General features: G+C 44.4%; 2 protein-coding genes across 13 annotated transcripts in view; one reads left to right on the top strand and one right to left on the bottom strand.

Annotated features, from left to right (window-relative positions):
• The window catches only part of CARS2 (cysteinyl-tRNA synthetase 2, mitochondrial), a 35,440-nt gene extending 26,541 nt beyond the window's left edge, over positions 1-8,899 (top strand). For 5 of the 6 annotated variants that reach the window (XM_064407804.1, XM_064407803.1, XM_064407801.1 and 2 more), the window contains 4 exons: positions 300-423; positions 2,330-2,428; positions 5,815-6,048; positions 8,735-8,899. In XM_064407804.1, coding sequence (XP_064263874.1) covers positions 300-423; positions 2,330-2,428; positions 5,815-6,048; positions 8,735-8,809 — 532 coding nt within the window. In that variant the 3' untranslated portion in view covers positions 8,810-8,899. Of the gene's footprint in view, positions 1-299; positions 424-2,315; positions 2,429-5,814; positions 6,049-8,734 lie in introns of those variants that run through there. The other variant, XM_064407805.1, reaches the window with a different exon arrangement.
• A 1,043-nt stretch (positions 8,900-9,942) lies between these two features.
• NAXD (NAD(P)HX dehydratase) overlaps positions 9,943-13,955 on the bottom strand; it is a 50,808-nt gene continuing 46,795 nt past the window's right edge. For 6 of the 7 annotated variants that reach the window (XM_064407799.1, XM_064407796.1, XM_064407798.1 and 3 more), the window contains one exon: positions 9,943-12,144. In XM_064407799.1, the coding sequence (XP_064263869.1) occupies positions 11,994-12,144 (151 nt within the window). In that variant the 3' untranslated portion in view covers positions 9,943-11,993. The remainder of the gene's footprint in view (positions 12,145-13,955) is intronic. The other variant, XR_010355637.1, reaches the window with a different exon arrangement.

The following is a 13,955-nucleotide window of genomic DNA, read 5'->3' as shown; positions in this document are numbered from 1 at the left end:
TTCCATCTGTTTTTAAATTATTTGAGGCAAACTTTGCTCTGTTGTTGTTGGCCCCTCTGATTAGCCATGTATATTTATTGAATGGATAACACTTAGGATTTTGACATGCAAAAGATTTTTCCCTTCACAGCAGAAAGATGTATTTTCCCTGATGAGTGCAGCACTGCCCATCACAGGACAGCTGGGAAGGAGATGGCAGTGTCCTTTCAATGACTCCCTCTGGCTGAATGGCTGATGAATTCAGCATACTGCTGGCATCTTGTTTGTCTTATCTCAAATGTTACCTTTTCTTCTTGAAGGCTAGCCAACACAAAAGTAACCGTGAAGGCTGCGTTTGCAGATGACTTTGACACCTCCAGGGCTGTTGCAGCAATTATGGACCTCATTCACCATGGCAACAGACAGCTTAAGGCTGTTACTAAGGTAACCCATTAGGATACAGAGATCAGAAAATGACAGCTGTCCACTGTCCTACTGCTTAATGCAGACAGATTAGTTTATTGTTCACATAAGATACCAGCAGAAACAAAGCTCCATAAATTTTTGACCTTAGTGGAGCCCATTATGTCCTGACCCTATCACAGGAATTGTGCATGGCTATTGTTTTGTGCTCTGTTGTGTCCAGAGGATGTTTCTTTCCTGCTGCCCTATATTATTTATACCTAAGGCTTTTGGAAGTCCTAAAGCTGTTGTGACATGCTGCTAATTTTAGTGCTGGTTCTGTGTTCTTACCCTGCTTCTTTGCTTAATATCCATGCAGAGAAATTAAGCTAAACTGGGAAGTGGTGGGGGGTGGTTGCTGCAGGGGCTTTGGCCAGCAGCCTCAGGTGCACTGGACAGTTGTGGTGGCGAGTTCAGCGTTGGGGACTGAGTGGCTTCTGCTGTCTCCTGTAACTGGCATCAGCATCAGTCTGTCTTCAGGTGGCTTTTGGCAAGTTAAGACCCTGTTAAGATCTCTCATGCTGATACAAAGAAAAAATCTGGTCAGGACAAGACTTGAGCAATAAACACTATCTGAAGCACTTCTGGGTTTTCCATTTACCAGCAGCTCCCTTTGTTACTCAAGGTGAGCACCTCACCCGTGTTGCTGTGCTCCTTGAGTAATGGTGTCATGTTCACCATGTTTGTGTAGTAAAATAAATGTTGTGTACATGGTAATGACTGGTTTTAAGAGAGAATTAGCCTGTTGACTTAGAAATCCTGCCTTGCTCTGGTCCTGTTTTGGCATTGGCTTTAAATTTTGTCCTTAGCCTTATCTTTACAAATTGACTCTCTGAGCGGATCCCTGACCTGAAACACTTTGCAGCAGGGATCTGTAATGGCATTGCCACTCCTAGCTACAGCTACCCCATTTTGTCAGTCACTGCTTGTTCCCCCTGAATTCCTCCTGTCAGTTGTTTTGTTGAGAATGGGATGGGATATTTGTGGGGCACCTGACTCAGATTTCTGGTTGAGGTAGTGGAGCTTTTCTGGGTACAGCCCAGCTGTCTGGAGTGTTCCCTCTCTATCATGAGTGTAATTTTTCTCCCTAAGAACTGTGAGTAAATCCACATAACTACTTATGCCTCTCTTTAGCCTTCCTGCTAAGCATTTCTCAGCTTAGATGTCATGCTTCTGTTCCTTTCTCCCAGTGCCCTGCTCCAGCTCCTCCCAGTTCAGATATTCCTATACATTTTAGATTATGGCTTATCTCAGGCCCTAAGGAAGATGTCAGATAAAATCCAGTACCAGCTGCTGATTTGCTTGTGCATGTCATCACTCTTATTTTTTTAGGCAAGGGTTAGTCCCTTAAATTGCTCCTCATTCTGTCATTTAATCTTTATTTTATTGTTGCTGCTGCTGCTGATTGCTGGTGCTACCAGGGCATGACAAAATGCCATACACTGTCTCAAAGTGGTCTCCACGTGGATCAAATCAATAAGATACTCAAAGAATTTGTTTTTCATCTTTTATATTATAGGTGCCTGTGAATGTGGGATTTTGTTCTTTTTGTTTTGTTTCTATACACACAGCCCTTTCATGCCCAGAAGTGCTATTTTTAGTTCTAATTTACTGCACACATGTAATGTGTGGCAGCTTCTCACATCTGTTCTTGCCGGCGCAGGCTGGCGATAAGCTCTTCCCTTCCCTTGTTTACTTAAATCCCTTCCCTTTGTGCTGTGAGGTGCTTTTGTATCTCTGTAAGATTGCTTGTCTGGGCAGGAGTTCCTGATGGAGGTAGATCTTTATAATTAGTAGTAGTTTTCCCTTGTGGACTAGGCTGCAGAGAGATGCTGGGCTCTGTAATGTGTATTGACTGGACAATCTCTTTTGAGTGTTTTCTAAACAGGATGCTGGATCTCCTAGAAGCTCTGTTGTGTATGGAAGCATTATTTCCTATATTGAAGGCTTTTTCAGTGCCCTTGGGATGTCCTTTGGAGAAAGACAGGTAATGAAATACCTCTTCTATGTGTTCGATGATATGGTAGCAGCCCCTGTGTTTCATAGAGTGCTTTCTGAAAGCATCAGATGTAACAAAGTTATTTATGATTTTAGTAAACCTTTCTGCACTGCTTGCAGTTTCTCCTGTGATGTTTTAGGAGAGTATATGAGCAGGTGGTACAAAGTGTGGGCTTTTTAGTTCTTGGAAGTACTCCCATGTGATTTCTGCACCAGTTTTGCTGTGGAAATGAAAGACAGAGGAACAAAACAAGAAAAAGGCATTGGAGGCATTTAAATTGTCCTGTAATGTCTCTGGCTTTCCCCAGCTTTTCCTCTTCTTCCTGATGGTTGCATCCAGGCTGGCTTCAATAGCTGTGTGAATATTTGCAGTTGTGAGGGATCCCACTCCTCTGCAGAAAGCCAGGGGAAGGGGCTGCTCTGCCTTGAGCCATGGGGGGGATATGGAGAGGGGAGGACAGTGAGCTGGGGATGGGGCCCTTACATAACTAGTTTTTGGAAAGATAGGAATGGGGAGAGCTAAAAAAGGAGAGCTGAAAAAAAACAGTTCAAAGCAATGTACTGAACAGGAAAGAAAGTCGTCAATTTGGAGGTGATATCCCAGTGTATGGAAGCATTTGAAATGAGACTTCACTGTTGGAGAATAGCAGGTTGTTCTTTGCTCTTCTCCTCAAATATGGAGCTGAATGCAAAGTAGTGGAAAACTTTCTGTAGAGAAACTGTTCTGCAAAACAGAACTGTTAATTTGGGGAGGGGAGAAGAGAATAAGAAAATGTATATAACAGTATTCATCCTCCAAAAATCAGGCAGTGTAGTGGTAAATGCATTTATTTAGTTTGTCTCCATGGATTTTGTCACAAAATTACTTTCAAAACAGTGTCTGGATGTGATTTGGCTGTGTGTTACTCCTCACAGCCTGTAGTTTGCATGTTAATTTTAGTGGCATACTAAACACTTACATTTTTTGTTAGCTGGATGGCAAAGACATTCCTCCAGATTCTGGGCTGTCTGCATGCAGGCGTCTGCTGCACCTATATTTCTGCTGAAACAAGTATCTGAATGCCTTTCTTTGTTTTAGGCTGTGCTAGTCCCTTTCTCTGTGTGGCAGGAGGATCAGCAGAAGATGCTGGTCTGAGATAAGCAGGAAGAAAGGAGCAGCTCATCAGACTCCTCTCTGTTCCTCTGCTCTTTCAGCTTCCAGTAAATGAATCTGTCAAAGTCTTTATCAGAAAGGTCCATGGGCTACCACAGTTTAGTAAATAAAATGGTGTAGGGATTGTTCCCTGACTCTGAGACCAGCCAGAACAGCTCAGCATCCAGCCTTTCTTGCCTCTTAGCCAGGCAGCCCCAGGCATGCAGCTTGCCAGGAGCAGTCCCTGACCACAGTGGGTGCTGGCATGTGTGGGACAGGGCTGCCTGGCCTGGCCACTGCTGTGCTAACAGTGCAGAGGATACAGGCAGCAGTGTTTGGGCCCCCTCATTTGGATGTTTGCATGTAGCTTGTGGGTCTGTCTTGCTCCTGGGCTGGGATTCATCTCAGCTAATCAGGCTAGTGTGGCTGCCTGTGCTTCTGAAGTCATCAGTGGGGATGCTGAGGAGTGGCTCATCTCAGTCTAGTGGCTGTATTACAGTAAGAGAGCCTGTCTCTCCCTCTGCATTGGCAAGAGAAGATCTTATCCACAGGGAGGTAAGATGAATCCATCTGGAAAGGTGATGAGTGAAAACCATTGTGCCTGTTTTAGAGCTGGGAAGCTTTTGCTCTCCCAAAGAGTCCAGAGTGTTGAGTGTATTGCAGGTGCAGCTGGGGCCAATCTGTGGAATAAGCAAGGGCCAGAAATTTTGAGATCAGCCCTGAGAGGCTGTTTTATGTGGCAGACTGGTTCATCTCCTAAAGCTGCTCCTCCTTTTGAAGGCTCTCACTCCAGGTGCCTGGTTTGAATTCTTTCAGTGGTGTTTGTAGAGGCATGTTTCTTGTTCCCATCATCATGGTTTTCCCTTCTGTATTTAAGTATTTATCCTGCCACAGGTTACTGTGGAGCGTTCTGACACTTAGATTTATTACCTTTTTCAATCTCATAAACTTTTTCTTTAGTGTGGTTGCATGTTTTGAAAGCTTGGGGAATTCACTGCATTTCACACTCTTACCTTCAACAGCTTCTCCCTCACTTCCTCCTCCAGCTCCTCTTTTTTGTCTGTGACCTCTGAAGCTCTGCTCCCTTTCGTTTCCATCCTGCTGTTTGGTGACTAAACCCAGTCCCTTCTGGCTTTAATTACTCAGCTGCCCTTCTGCTCCCAGATGATGCTGCCAGGAGCTTTGCCCATGGCCTTGGTGTGCTTTGTGCTCCTGCTCTCGTGTCCTAGTGATAAAACACTGTGGTGAGGTTCTCTTGTTTGTTGGAGGTTTGTCCTTTTGCTCCCCCTTGGGAGTTTGCCTCTAATGAGAAGCAGGGAAGGTCTCTCTGCCAGGGGTGAGATCAGGAGCCTGGCTGTGCCAGTGCTGAGGAGTGGCCTTCCTCTTCAGCCAACTCCCAAGCTCCTGTCCTGGCAGCTGTTGGAGCAGGACTCTGCAGGAGGAGGAGTCTGTTCCTTTCCTGAGGCATTGACCAGTGAGACTCCTGCCAAGCCAGAGGGGCCAGGGATGCTTGGAAGTGGCTGAGGGGAGGAAGGGGCTTGGCTGCAGCCAGGAAATATCCACGCCCTGTGTGCAGTAGCTGCTGCTTCTGTCAGGTTTTCTTGAGTGGCTGAAACTTATTATTGGGTAAGGTGGGTCAGATGAAAGTTCTGTGGGTATGGGAAGGATTTCTGTAGATGAAAGGAGAAGAGATAGGATGGACTGGAGACTTAAAGCCAACATACTTCTCCTGATTTGTGTTTCCTGAAGGTGGTCTGGAACTCCAAGACAGAGTAAGGGGCTGGTGTATTCTGTGTCTTTGGACTTTTATAGCCAAGGAACTGTCTGAACTGGTGGCTAGGCTTCCTTTGCTGTGTTGGATTCCTGTTGCCAGGCCTTTCTTACATTAACTTGTCAGATCCCTTTTTAAGTTACGCACATTTTGGCATATCCAAGATTTCCTGTGGAGATAAGTTCCCCACTTGGGTTACGCTGTGTGTTGTGCTCATGTGAGAGCACTGTGCTCCAAGGTAAATGCTTTATTGTGCAGGAATATGCTGAATTATTTCCAAGTGTGACCCCACTGTGACTTTTTGTCCAGCATTAGTGAGATGGTGACATTTTAATCCTACCAATATATGGAAGGTGCACAACCAAGAGAGATGATAGAGCCTCACACTGCTGTGGATATGGGGTTGATTTTTTTAATATCAGATGTTGATTTTTTTATATCAGATGTTTGTAAAGCCCTGTTTGATTTCTAGGTGGCTGTGGGAGGAGACAAGTCTGCAGTGCTCTCCAATGTCATTGAAGAGCTGGTGAGGTTCCGCTCGAAGGTCCGGCATTACGCGCTGGCTCTGCCGGAAACAGCAGGAGCCGAGGAACCCAAACAGGAGCAGAAGGAGAAGAGGAAGCAGTTAATGCAGGAGAGAAAGCCCCTCTTGGAGGCTTGTGACAGTCTGCGTGGAGACCTTGCTGCCTTTGGAATCCACATAAAGGTAGAAGACAGTAACCCCTTTGTGAGGCTCAGTCACTTTTTAAGATAACGCATATTTTTGTCCTTCACTCCCCTTCATCAGCTTGTGGTGTGGTGCCCTGCTCCCTGTGTGACTGCAGAGCAGGAGCTGGAAGTCAAGCCCCTGTTTGGCTATACTGCTGCCTTCTCTTCTGCTCCCCCTCAGCCTCGTGTCTCCATGCAAGGCACTCATAATATGAAAATCTCATGTTATTCAGAAATCCCTAAGTTTGCCCAAGTTCAATCCAGAAGGAAGGGTGTGAGGAATGTGTGCAGTCTTAAAAAAAGATTGCAAAGGAACTGGAAAGTAAACAGAGTTGTGAAAATAATGCCTTCCTTCTACCTACCCCACACTCCCCACCAAAAATAAGTCTTCATTAGAAAGCCTCTTCCATCTTCAGCAGCTTCATTTCCAGTTGTTCCTGAGCCACAGGGACTTTGCCCGATTCCTGTATTGCTCCTCTCTCTATCCTGTTTTCTACTTTTAGCCTACACCTAATGCCAGTGTTCTTTCCCATTATCTCAATGGCATCTCTGGCTCGAGAGAAGACCCTCTATGGCATTACTGCCTTCTCCTGGTTCCAAGGACCTGAATTGCTTCTTTAAAGTGCTGCTTCTTCCAGTTCTCTTGGTCATTGCCCTTCTTGCCTCTGTGAGGCGAGGGTCAGTGTTGCTCCTTGAGTGCAGAATAATCCTCCACATTCTCTCCCTCCATCCAGTTCATACTGTTCATTTTTCCTTTCCTTGGGAACTGATGCTGGCAAGGCTGGTTCCATCATTTTACCAGTGGGAGGATGGAAAGCACAGTGACATCAGGGAGTGTCAGCACACATCCGCTCCCGCTGCCGAGCGTGAGGGCTGTCCCTTGTCAGGGCTCTCCTCTCCTGGATGACAGCGAGAGTGCCGGCAAAAACCGGGCTGAGGGCAGAGCGTGGTGCTGGTGGTGAGCTGCACCTGTGGAAGGAAAGGGAAGCTGCAACATCTGCTGCCTTTAACTTGTTTGTAAATCCCTACTACACTCACCTGTCAAGCAAGTTTGCAAATGCAACAACTACGCTGAGACAGTCTTGGGGAAGCAGCCTGCTGCAGCTCCACCTCCATCCTTTTGCAGATCTGTTTTGGTTTGTTTTTAAGGGGATTTACATTTAAAAACCTCACAAATTAGTCTTGAGCTTGAAGGATTCAAACCATTCCATTTATTTCAAAAAAATTTTAATAACCTGAAGTTCAGCATAATCTATCCCAGACTAGATTGCTCCAGAAGACGAAGCACAAATGCACTTAGGAGCACACACAGAGCAAGCACCCAAAGCTGAACTCCTGCTTTTTTTGCTGATACTGTGGAAGTAGCTGAAGGCATGTTGTGAAGTTAGCTTATACCTTGCTTTTGCAGATCCCAAAGAGTCCTGCAGACTGAGTGATGCAGCTCTGCAGTTCCTCACACAGGCTCACCAAAGCACATGTGCAACAAGACACAGCCTACACAAAGCAGGGCTCTCCCCACCCTCTTGCTCAGCATGAGTCTGCCTGGCTGGGTCAGCTGATGCCAAAAATGCCCTGATAAAACAGCACCTAACAGGGGTCCTGCTTGCCTAATAATTGCTTGAGGAAGTTACGTGAATTTCTCATTTCTGTCCAGGCCCTCATGTCCACAAAATGTTTGAACCTCTCATCTACATGCATTAATGCCAGCATGCTGCCCTCTGTCATGTGAGGCTCAAGCAAGCCAGCAACTTCTAAAGTCCATGTGCAGGTGGAAAAGCAGCAGAACAGATGAAGCAGACAAGCCTCAGCTCCATCCAGTGCAGACTGGGATCCCCCTGGTTGGAGGCAGGGCAGGGAGGGTGTGGCTTGAATAGAAGCTTAATTTTCTTAAAAATCAGCTTTGTAGAAAGGATAGTTTCTCCTTCAGGTTGTAGCTTGTCATTTCCCTAGTCTGGTTTCTTCTGTCAGGTTGCTCATTGCAAAGGATGTTGGCTGAAGTTACATATCTTGTAACAGACTGATTTAAAAAAAATCCATGTCTTTTCCTGTCATTGTGGCATGCTTGGAACCTGTGGTACCAAGTAAAATGTATTTAGGCATCAAAAAGTTTTCATTTGCATGTAAAAAAAGATTCAACAATTCCAGCTGCTCTCATGGAACATTGTTGTGTGTCTATGTTCAGATTAACTTTCATTTTCAACCATTGCAATCAAACAGCTGGTTCTAAATAGAATGTTTAATTTAGCTGTAATATTGCCTTTCAAAAATATGACAGTATCACATTACAGAGAGTAAAACCAACAGGCTTCTGTCCTGAGTTCAGATGAAACATGTTTAGCAATATATTTGTATGTATTGAGATTTTTTCAGGAACATGAGCCATTGAGACTTGAAAATACGATTTCATGAGTTGAGTGTAGCTACTCATGTGAGAGGCTGCACCCACTGCAGCATTCCACGCTGAAGAGGTGACATTTCTACTCTGTATTTCTTCCCTCTGAGCTAGGAAAAATTGTCTAGTTTTGTTTTACAACTCTGAGCATTATTAGTAGCAGTGGCATTCCTGTGAGATTGTATTGCCACCTTTTTTGCTCAATTGGATGAATAGCTTTGCTGAGTGAATCTTGGTTAAAAAAACCTGTGATCCAGTTGGGCAGGACTGACCTGCTTACTTTCTCTTACAGGACAGAGCTGCTGTTTCAACCTGGGAAATTGTGGAAGGAGGCCAGACAGAGAAGCAGACTGAGAAAAAAAGCTGATCCTTCATCCTTGGACTTGTTTTTTATTTCAGCTACTTCAGCAACTGTTGTAAATACTAATTCTTTCAAAATAAAATCTGTTGAACAGAATGGCTAAAAATGATAGCGTGTAATTTGAGCAAAACTGTTGGCACTAGTACTTGGTAAATAAATACAGGGCTTGCAGCACAGGTGGTGGGAGCATCCAGAATGCAAGGCAGCACAGGAGCAGCTGCACTGATTTAACACCACGAGGCATGGGTGTGTTCTGCTGCAGGAACTGCCCCAGCCCAAAGGCTCCTCACCTGCCCTCACCCCCTGTTGCTGACCCGAGACAGAGTTTAAACAGAGTGAAGGCAGAGGCAAGAACTTAGGCCTGTCTTTAAGGTGAAAACACACACGTTTTATGCCTGTTGGTCTGACAGTTCGGTTTCTCTCAGACATAGGAATGGGGGATACTTTTAACCTTGAAGTATTTCCTTACTGCAGTGGTGCTTCTTTGATCCTGTGAAACCTTTACCTGTAATAATATGGTATCCAGTTACCTGTAAGGCTTGGTGCTTCTGTTTGCTTTTGCACAGAATACAAGGAGATTTCTCTAGCACTGGGTTTCTAGCATGCTCAGGATCTCACCAGAATTGGGAAGATAAAATTAGGATGTATATGTATTAGTATAAAGTAAGTTTAACCTGTTCAGTTACTTTTTGCTGGCCGTGGCTGCTGTGTCTGTGGGCAGATCTCTGACACCTGAGCTGACCTGTGTTCTAGGGCCTGTGTTGATACAGGGCTGGCACTTACCTGCTACCTCCACTTTCTTTAAATCAATTTACAAAAACATAAGACCCAACAACATGGGTTCATCTACAAGGCACTTTTGTGTTTTCAAAGTATCTGTTCAAAAGGATAAAGGCTTTCTTTTATAGTGTTGAGACCAAAATGTGTAGCTCTTTTTCTGCTCCCTTTCTCCATTATCTGTACTTCCAGAGAAGAGTGGGGTGTCTCTTCATTCAGCACTGGGGCACAGGTGTTTATTTGACACAGCTGCTATTGTACATTTGTTCGTGGCAGTGTTGTTCTAGCAAAACAGAGCTAATGGTGAGCAGCAGCTCAGCTGCTGTGGGAAATGGGATCAGCACACACCAAACAAAGTCCAGTCAATTTGCTATTATTTTTATTTCCTACCAAAAGAAACTGCTACATTTCCAGAATGTTTAAAAATTGTAACAATTCATATACATTAGTGAATAACAGAGTTACAACTTCTGTGTAGTTTTAAAACCAACAGGGCAAGTTGAAATCTGTACTGAGCTCTGTTAGTGTATAATACCACTGATATTCTAATCACAAGAGAAAAATCACTTATTTTAAAGGCAGTAGCTGTTTTAAAATCAGTTTTAACTTTCTGATTTCATTTTAAAGTAGTCAGGTTTCTCAAATACATTTAAGGGGGGGAAATAATAGCTTAACTTTCCCCAAAGATGCAGACAGTTTATAAAACTGCTTAAATTAAACACTAAAACCTCATTTCTTAAGAGTAGTCTGTGAACCCTCATAGAGCAACACAAGCAAACACTTCAAATCCTATTTTAAAAATAGGTAACTGGTTTAAAAAGAAAAAGAAAAATGCATCAGGGTGAGGTAGTAGTCACAGTGCATCCATAAATACCAACTCTAAGGGCTGAAGGAAAATACTTGGAGTAGCCTTTCTGATTCTGGGTGCTTTCTGCAGGCAGCTATTGCAAGGAATGAGAACAGTCTGAGTGGTCTGGGACACCACATTCCAGCTGGGAATGCAGGGGTGGCTGTGCTGAAAGGCAACATCCACTGCAGGAACCGGATGCGTTTCATCATTGTTCTGGCACTACAATGAGCAGCAACACTTGGAGCTGGGTTGGAGGGTCAAGGGCAGCACCCATTTAAATTTTCTTTGCAGGAACTTGCTTCCCTCTCCAATCATGTTCAGTCTCTACATACTTTGACTGAATCTCCAAAAATTTAAGGAATGGTCCTGTGCAAATCCCACAGAAGTTCTGCTTTACACCTAATGCTTGCCTGCTCTGCCAGCGCACCAGATCAGTGTCTGTCCTGCAAAGATCAAGTAAAGGCCTCTACGCTTTTTGCTCTAAAAGCTCCTGCTTTTTGCAATACTAAGTACTTCACCTGAAGCTCAAAGACTGACCACCCTATTTCTGTTTCTACCTTTGACTTGCAGCACATGCTGCCTGCACTCTGCCCTGAAGGCACAGGTACGAGCCGTGGGCTGCCTTTTGTTCCTTCAACTTGTATTCCCGCTGGCTCATCGCTGTCCACCTACAGATCTGTGTGCTGGGCTGCTCCGAGCTCTAACCCAGCAGGCAGCTGGAATTTTAGAAGCACTTCACTCTTCCATGATCACTGAGAGCTGAACCAGTTCTGCTGGGTATCACCGAGTTTCGTGCCCCACCTAGTACCTCTCCAAATGACAATTTCACAAGTTCGTTATACTGAGTCGAGACCAGATAAAGAAACACAAATTTATTTCTTTTCCAGGTAAGCCTAATTATTAATGAATTTTACTGCCAAGATACCTATAGCGTATCTTTATTCCGCCAAGGGGGAACCTTTAAAAAAAACTAACAAGACATTGCAGGAAGGGATGCCTTGTCTACATGAATGCTGCCTCTAGGACCGGGAATGGGAAAAGGCAACTAATTACATTCAAAATCTACAGCAACTCTCATGCATTCCCTTTCCAAAGAGGCTTACGTTTTGCTTCTTACTCTACTAGCATAGCAAAAAATGAAGTGCAATAGCTAATTCTAGACAGAGGGTCTAAGAATGACAAGTGACAACCTTGGAGAAATCCAAGAAATTCAGTTGAGCTGGTGGAAGAATTTTATCTAAGTATCAAGTGCATTTTTTTTTTGCTGTTCACACTTTAGTTATTGCTCAATAACTATCAAAAAGAACAGAGGAATACTTTCAGTTTAGTTTTATTATATTATAACAGATCTGCAACTACAGCTTATTTCAGCCAAAACATTTTTGTATTCCAAACTCTTAAAAAATATCTACATTAATCATATTTTTCTATTCTTAAAAATAAAAAAAATCTACCTAACATACCAATGCTGCTACAGCACTTGAAAGGGTGCATTATGTAAATTCTACGGTACATGTAATTACTCTTGCAGTCATTGTTCTTTTCTTCTTTGCTGCTTTGGCTTCAGGTTTCAAAAAGTTTGTTAAAAGCTGTTCCAACTTCTGAAACCATGTCAGAGGCTGTCATTGAACGTCCGAATTTCTGAAAGGCTTGGTGGTTAGACTGCCTCGTGAGAGAGCAAGCTCCAAATGCAGCCACTAGAAAGGGATTTTGACTGAAAGGAAGAAAAAACCAAAAAACAACATTATAAAGAGAATTCCAACACGTCTGTGCAATCTGTGAGGTGGTGGACATCATTATACCCATAAATGTTAGCATTGCCAGGAAGGCCTCTTAAGCAAACATGCTCTCACTCTTGCACTGCAGAGCATCTTCATCTGATTTTTTTGAATCAAGTACTTCCCTACCCATGGCACAGCATGTGACTGAGTGAGAAACACCACCAGGGCCAAAGCACCCAAAAGGCCAACAGGCTTAAGAAGTGGGGAAGGTGCTCCATGTCTAGTTTTACTGATGTGAAGCTTCATGCTTTCCTTCAGAGGAAGACCAAAGGCTCACCCGACAGCCTTTCACCCCCTTTCCTCTCCATTCTCTGGGTAACTCCATTTAGTTTTTGTCTTGCAGGGGTGGGGGAAGGTCATGGGGCTGCAGACAAGAAATTATTTTCAGCAGGGCCACAGCGACTGCCCCAGGGACTTCATTAGATGAGCTTAAAAGGGGTACAGTGGCAAGTGAAGACCACAACACAAGCTAAAGCACTGCTGTAATGCCTCTACACACTTATGAACTGCCCAAGAGTGTGCACCCAGACCCAGACCTGTAATGCTGAACCTCTCCCAGAGAAGCCAGCACAGTCCAGAGCCACCTCTACCTTTCACCTCCAGAGCATCTAGTCATAGGCTGCTTGCCATAAGCTGCCTTAAAACAGAAAACAACTGCAGAATAGTTCAGCAGCCAGTGCTGTGCTTCAGGTCTGGCAGATCAAAAACCTCATAAAGCTCAGCCTCAGCTGAGCATTGCTGCCTGGAACACACTGAAGACCTCCTGACTCCTCTGCCAAGTGAGAGTTTTGTGAAGGATCCCAATGTAAAACACAGACAAAGCAGGACATGACTTTACAATTAGATGCTACCTAAGCAAAATTTCCATGTGCTCATCAAGGTGCAGGTGTATTTAAACCACCTTGAGAGTAATCCTGGATGCCCAAATACTGCTGTGAAACAAGAGCTGTGTACAGGCTCCTGGGCTCAAGGCAGCTAAAGCACCAAACACATCAACATCCTCTCTACTCAAGTGAGGAATCCTACCTACAGGTACCACTAGCACCCCTGAAAAGCCAGTGCAATCTCAGTGTTTGAAAACCTCTCTGCACAGAGCCATTCCAGAGCCAGGCAGAAGCTGGAAGGACTGGCTGGACTGCCTGCAGTGCAGTCTCCAAGCAGATGCCCTGATTCACTGAACCCAAAAAGCTCCTCCTTTCCTGCAACACATGAGGCAGGCAGGATTGGTACAGCAGGTGTCTGTGAAGGGTCACCTTAACACCACTGCAGGAGACACAATGCATTGCTGATGCCAATTATACTTTTCCTTCATCTATAAAATAAAGGCGTTTCCGAGCGAGCCGTTTAGAAAAGCCACAGGAGCTCAAGTCAGGAGTGCCTGGAAAACACATGCTGTGTTTGCTAATCTCTCCAGCAATTTAATACTGCTGTGCTGCACCCCATGCAAAAATGAAGTCACTCTTTTAACAACTTAAAACAGAATTCCTCCTTTAGTGGCAGCTGCAAATTCAGATACCCAGAATGACAAAGGAAACCAAGATTGTGTGTGTTAGATTTTAGAATTCTGAAGCCTTGGGCACCTTGTGCAGTGTCCCTGTGGTAACACAAACACAGCCTGGATAATTCCCAGGGACATCTGATACTGTGCACATGCAGCATCCCAAAGACTACAGGTCTCCACTCCTCAAGCTTCCACAGCTCCTGACTTACTGAAAAGAGAGACTGTAACTCCCTGACTGCTTAC

This window comes from Passer domesticus, chromosome 2 (genome assembly GCF_036417665.1).
Source record: "Passer domesticus isolate bPasDom1 chromosome 2, bPasDom1.hap1, whole genome shotgun sequence".
Classification (NCBI taxonomy): domain Eukaryota; kingdom Metazoa; phylum Chordata; class Aves; order Passeriformes; family Passeridae; genus Passer; species Passer domesticus.
The sequence above is the reverse complement of the archived record's forward strand: the minus strand, read 5'-3'. Positions and strand labels throughout refer to the sequence as shown.